A 6000-nucleotide genomic window follows, 5' to 3' on the forward strand; every position below is an offset into this window, starting at 1 on the left:
TTCAGCAAATGGTGTTGGAGCAACTGGACACCCATAGGCAAAAAAATAAATAAATAAACAAACCAATCTTGACTTAAGTGAAATTTAGGTCAAGATTTGTTTGTCTGTTTATATATATAAATATAAATATATACACACATTACATATATATTACATGTATATTACACACATCACACATATATCATATACATATACACATATTATATACATATAGTACATATTACCTACATATATAATACATTATATATACAAATATGTACATATATATTACACATATACATTACATACATATTGTATGTGTATATTACATATATATACATTACATATACAAACCATGGACTTAATTGTAAAATGTAAAATTATAAAACTTTAAAATTGAACATAAGAGAAAAATACTTTTAGAATTAAACATAAGAGAAAAACTGGACCTAAGGCCAGGTGAAGAGTTCTTAGACTTGACACCAAAAGCAAAATCCATGAAAGGGAAAATTGCTAGGTAGGGCCTCCACAGGATTAAATGCTTTTGCTTTGAAAAATACCCTGTTAAGAGGATGAAAAGACCCGTTACAGACTGGGAGAGAATATTTGCAAACCACCTACCCAGCAAAGGACTTGTATTTTGAATTGATAAAGTGCTCTAAAAACTAGTCAGAAAAACAAATGAACCTATTAAAACATTGGCAAAAGACATGAAGGGGCATTTCATATACAAATGGGAAAAAAAAAGCACATGACAAGATATCCAACATTATTAGCCATTAGGAAAATGCATATCAAAATTACAACAAGATATCACAATCATACACTTACCGGAATAGCTAAAATAAAAATAGTAATAATGCCAATTGCTGGCAAGGATTCAGAGAAGCTGAATCTGTTGTAAATATCACTGGTGGGAATGTAAATGACACAACCACCCTGGAAAAATAGATCAGCTGCTTCTTATAAAACCAAACATATACTTAGAATCCAGCAATTGCACTTTGGGGCATTTATCCTAGAGAAATGAGAATTTAGGCTTATACAAAAACTTTTACATAAATGATCATAGCGGCTTTATTTGAAATAGCCCCAAACTGGCAACAACCCAAATGTCTTTCAATGGGTGCATGGTTAAACAAACTATGGTACATTCATATCATGGAATAATACTCATGGCAAATACTCATTAATAAAAAGAACTACTGATAGATACAACAACTTGGAGGGAATCATGCTATGTGAAAAAAAGCCAATCTTTAAAAAGTTATGTACTTTTTCCATTTAGATAACATTCTTTACATAACAAAATTATAGAAATGGGGGACTGATTGGTGGTTGTTGGGGGACTGTGATTGCTGGTGGGGAGGGAGGGGTGTGTATGGCTATAAAGGCAGCAAGAGAGAGTTGTGTGGTGAAGGAACAGTTTGGTATTTTGATATTGGTGATGGTTACACAAATATATGCATGTGGTAAAATTGTAGAGAACTGTATTCACACACACAAATGAGTGCCTATAAAACGAATGAAATAGAAATAAGCTCTGTAAACTGTAGCAATATCAGTTTCTTGGTTGTGACAGAGTACGATAGCTATGCAAGATGTTCTCATTGGGAGAAACTGGGTGGGGGTCACAGAGACTTCCCTTTTTGCCTGTTTCTGTGAATCTCTAATTATTTCATAATAAAATTTAGAAAAAAATAACTCTAGGGTAAAGCTGGACATCTAAAAGGTGCTGAGAAGTAGTGACATGACAAAAAAACAAAGTCAGAGCAAGGACCTGAAGTGACAGTGAGCACGTCAACAAGGATGACCGAGAATAGATTCTAGGGTTAAGGTCTACTAGGAGAATGCTTAAAATTAACTTTCAAGCAAAAAGAAGAGACAGCCAGACCCACAGCTGGGAGCCAGGGCTTAATGTTAAATTACAGCAAACAACAACTTCTCTATCTGTATTTTTGGGGGTTCTCTCTGTCAAGAAGAATGTTCTTCAGACCAAAATCAGTGGGAGGACATATCAAGAAGCGAGATGTGAAGCCTGAAATAGTTGAGGGCTCAGGGGGAGAGGTCCAGACAGATTACATCCCACAGACCTGAAAGAGCTTCCTGATGTGCTAACAGATCTCCTTCCTGAGAAACCAGACACATCAGGAGAGAGACAAGAAGGTCAAGACAGAAAAATGTTCATAATTTTCAAAAAGGTGGACAGGAGTGCATCCCAGGATGCACATCGGGGACAAATGGAGAGTCTCTTGTTCAAGCCCATAATGGCATTTTCTAGAAAGTTCCGTATGTTCCAAGATCTTTGTATGAGAAGACAGGAAGTTGTGAAGGTGTTTAGAAAAATGTTCCTTCCAGAGCGTCTGGGTGGCTCAGTAGGTTAAGTGACTGCCTTTGGCTCAGGTCATGCTCTCAGGGTCCTGGGATGTAGCCCCATATCAGGCTCCCTGCTCAGCAGGGAGTCTGTTTCTTCCTCTTCCTCTGCTCTTCCCCCTCCCCATGCTCTCCCCTTCTCGCTCTCAAGTAAATAAATAGATTCTTTAAAAAAAAAAAAAAAAGAAAGAAGGGAGGAAGGAAGGAAAGAAAGAAAGAAAGAAGAAAGAAAGAAAGAAAGAAAGAAAGAAAGAAAGAAAGAAAGAAAGAAAGAAAGAAAGAAAGAAAGAGAAAGAAATATTCCTTCTAACCGAGCTGTTTTGTTTTTTGGTTAGATTTTTAGTTAATGGTATCCATAACCCAAGTCAGAAATCTAGAATTCCCCCTTAAGCTAGCCTCCACCTCACTTGCCTTTTCCCACCATTATAGTCCTACTGACTTGACTTCTAATATCTTTCCGGAACATTCTCTCTTTCCCTTCCTTATAACCACTGCTCTTATTGTCTCTTGCTGCCACGCTTCTCTCTGTCCTCAGAGTTATTCTTTCTAGCTCGTTCCACATCTATGATAGCGAGTAATCTCAATAGCAAACCAATGCCTCTTAGCCCAAAGTCAAACATTCAAAGCTGCCCATTGTCTTCAAGACAAAGTCTAAATTAATTGGTCCCAGTCTCAATCCCCACCGAACTTCCCCCACTCAACATTGGCCCCACCGCATGAAACTATTTGTATTTTTCTAAATAGTCCCTATGAATATAGCATAAACCCGTGGTCTTCTATTGCTGCCCCAGCCAGTATCTTATTTCACTAATTCCCTTTATTCTTTAAACTTTAGAAGAGGTCTCACTTCTGACCTCCAGGTCAGACCAGGTTAGATCTGTCCATAGATCTGTCCTGCGCTTGTATAGAGATAGTTTATAGGTGGCCCGACCCTGCCATCCTCCTGCCACCACCGACATGACTAAGGACACCCCGTTTATTCTTGTATGTTTCCTCCGTGCCAAGAGCAGTGCCCAGTAGGTGCTGAATATGTTTGATCAGCTGACTTTGCTTGCACACTTTCAGTAACATAAAAAGTCATATATCCAGAATGCTGCATTCCCCAAAGTTCTGAATAGCCAACAATTAGTAAAGTCATTTGCACGCATGCATTTTGTTATCACACTGTGAATTCCTAAAGGCAGAACACCCAACCCTGCATCTTTGTGCCCCCTTCAATTCCAGCCAGTGACCCTCACAAATACTGGGTGAGAGGGACAGATCAGGCTGGGGGACAGAACTGCAATTGTTCTGAACAGACGACTTCCAGAAAAGACTAGGAGTGGGAATGACTCATCAACTTGGAAGGCAAGTCCTAGAGGATATTCTAGCACGGGAAATCAGAGGTCCCCTGTGGAAAACACTCACTGGCGACTTTAAATTCTAGAAGACTTAAAAAATGCACCACCTGTAGAAGGATGAGGGAGAAAAGAGTTGCCTGAATTTTTAAAACCCGAATTGAATCTAAGACAAACTAATTATGAAGCTATGAACATATCCTAGCCAGCGCGAACTGGAGAAAGCACTCCCTGATCAACACATCAGTTATAATGGAAGTCACCTTAAAGAGTTTTAAAGGAATTACATTAAATAAATATGTGGCCCTTGGCTTTCATTCTGTGGAACTTTTTCATCCCCCTTGTGTTGCTTTGCCATTTTGTCACACAACCTGGGTGTCAAAATAAGACTAATAAAAAGGAAGGGCATATGATAAGTATTAGAACTCATCGAAGGGTAAATATTTTAATACAATTTATTGGGAAGCTAAAAAAAAACAACAACCCAACTGTATACTAAAGATACAGCATCTATTCCTAACATTACATGAATCCCACATTGAAGCATTCCAGAAATGTATTAGTGAGAGTCTACGGCACAAACCTAAGGCTTCCTATCACCTTGTCTATTCTTATGTTGCCAACAGAAAAAGTACATCACCAGGCAATGTCATTACTGGGAAGCAGTACTTTACCATTGATTTCAAAGGCCTCCATTGCAGGGAACATGGTTTGGTTGACGGCTGCTCTTTCTCCAGTTCTAGCCAAGAACTCTTCCTCCTTATTTTCCATTGTGAAGCTTTATAGATGGCCCAAAGTCCCAGAGCCAGCAGAAATGCTGTCCTCAAGAGGAACCACTTGGGGAAAGATTGTTCTCATTTAACTACTGCAGCTAGCTGTAGACCACACAGCACTTCCCTTTGGCTCTGACTTCTGAATTTGCAAAATGTTTCCTGACATGATCAGAATTGGGCATGTCGCAAAAACAGACTATTCACACACGGAGCTCCTGTTTGGCACAGCTGCTTGTTAAGGGCAGTGACTTATGCTTTGGGGCATAAGTCACAGGTCCTTGGAACCAGCCCTCGCTCCCGGGTCCCTGAGAGCAGGGAGTTGGGTGACCCCAGGGAGGATGTTTCTCTCCCTGCCCTCTGCCCATCCAAGGGCCGCCATCATCCCAGACCCAGGGCACTGTCCTAGGACCTCTGCGGTTCACACTGAAATCTCCCTCCTCTGACCCACTTTGGCCTTAGGGTTCATCTTTTCTCCTCAAAGTGTGGACCTTGGACAGCTACGGCTTTGGCCTTAAAGGAGTTCCCAGTCTGGTTCGCGGGCTGGATGTGGATACAACGAATTATAGAAACTTGCTGTCACGTGAGAGGTTGGAAGTGACCTGGAGGCAGCGGGACCAGGGGTGGGAACATCCCCAGAAAGCTTGCTGATCAGCTCTGGGTTCAAGGGAGGACCGGGGGGTCTGCCTGGAGAGCGTGATGGGGCTGGGGGGCCTTGGAGGCAGGAAAGGTGGCAAGTGCAGCCTCCCAGGCAGGGCTTCAGGGCGCAGGAGCCTCAAGACTTTGGGGCTGTTTGGAACCTGAGAGGTGAGGAGGAGAGGTGGCCAGGGAAGAGGCTGGGCCCCGCTCACTCACTTTGTTTGGCCTGTGGCATGGCAGAAAGCAGAAAGGGCAAGAAGCTCAGGAAAAAGAGTGACTGGCGGTGTCCCCAAGGCAGAGGTCCCCCGTGGTGCCCGCAGTTTCAACATTCAGGAGGTCCCTGCCATGGCCTGAGGTACTAGGAGGAGAAGCCAGCACACAAAAAGTTAAAGGAATTGGAGGTGAGGAAATGAAAGTGTCTGGCAGCGCTAGGCAGAAGTGTGGGCATTTGAGGTAATAGAGGCTGGGGGCTTTCCCCGTGGGAGGGGAATCTCCCCGGGACAGGGACCTGCTCTTTTAGGCCACTGTGCCTCCTCTCTCTGCCTGTGCACCTCGGCTCTGGCCAAGGGCCGTCCTCATCCATGACAGCGGGGCGGGGGCTCATTGGAAACGCTGTGGGCTAGTGACCGAGGGCCTCCGGCCTTGGACCGAACATTTAGTGGACATCAAATGTGGTTGCTTTGGTGCTAGATATCGGGCCAGACAGACCTTGGCCACAAACCCAACTCTTTCAGGAACTTGCTGGGTGACCTGGGGTGTCTTACTTCACTTCTCTGGGCCTTGGCACAAAATAATAGCTCCTAGAACCATTACCCGGTATCCAGGATTTGTTAGGTATCAAGCACTGTGCTGGACACTTACATACATTACTCACCACTCGCAACAACCTGTAACTAGCCTCA

At 42.7% G+C, this 6000-nt stretch overlaps 1 protein-coding gene across 1 annotated transcript in view; it reads right to left on the reverse strand.

Annotated features, from left to right (window-relative positions):
* The window catches only part of MARCO (macrophage receptor with collagenous structure), a 33965-nt gene extending 29461 nt beyond the window's left edge, over positions 1 to 4504 (reverse strand). The window contains exon 1 of the mRNA XM_054505889.1: positions 4364 to 4504. Coding sequence (XP_054361864.1) covers positions 4364 to 4460 — 97 coding nt within the window. The 5' untranslated portion in view covers positions 4461 to 4504. The remainder of the gene's footprint in view (positions 1 to 4363) is intronic.
* Between the last annotated feature and the right edge of the window lie 1496 nt (positions 4505 to 6000).

The sequence above is a fragment of the Mirounga angustirostris genome, unplaced genomic scaffold (assembly GCF_029215605.1).
Source record: "Mirounga angustirostris isolate CCGP_5_RB_7025 unplaced genomic scaffold, mMirAng1.0.hap1 SCAF_3, whole genome shotgun sequence".
Taxonomy (NCBI): domain Eukaryota; kingdom Metazoa; phylum Chordata; class Mammalia; order Carnivora; family Phocidae; genus Mirounga; species Mirounga angustirostris.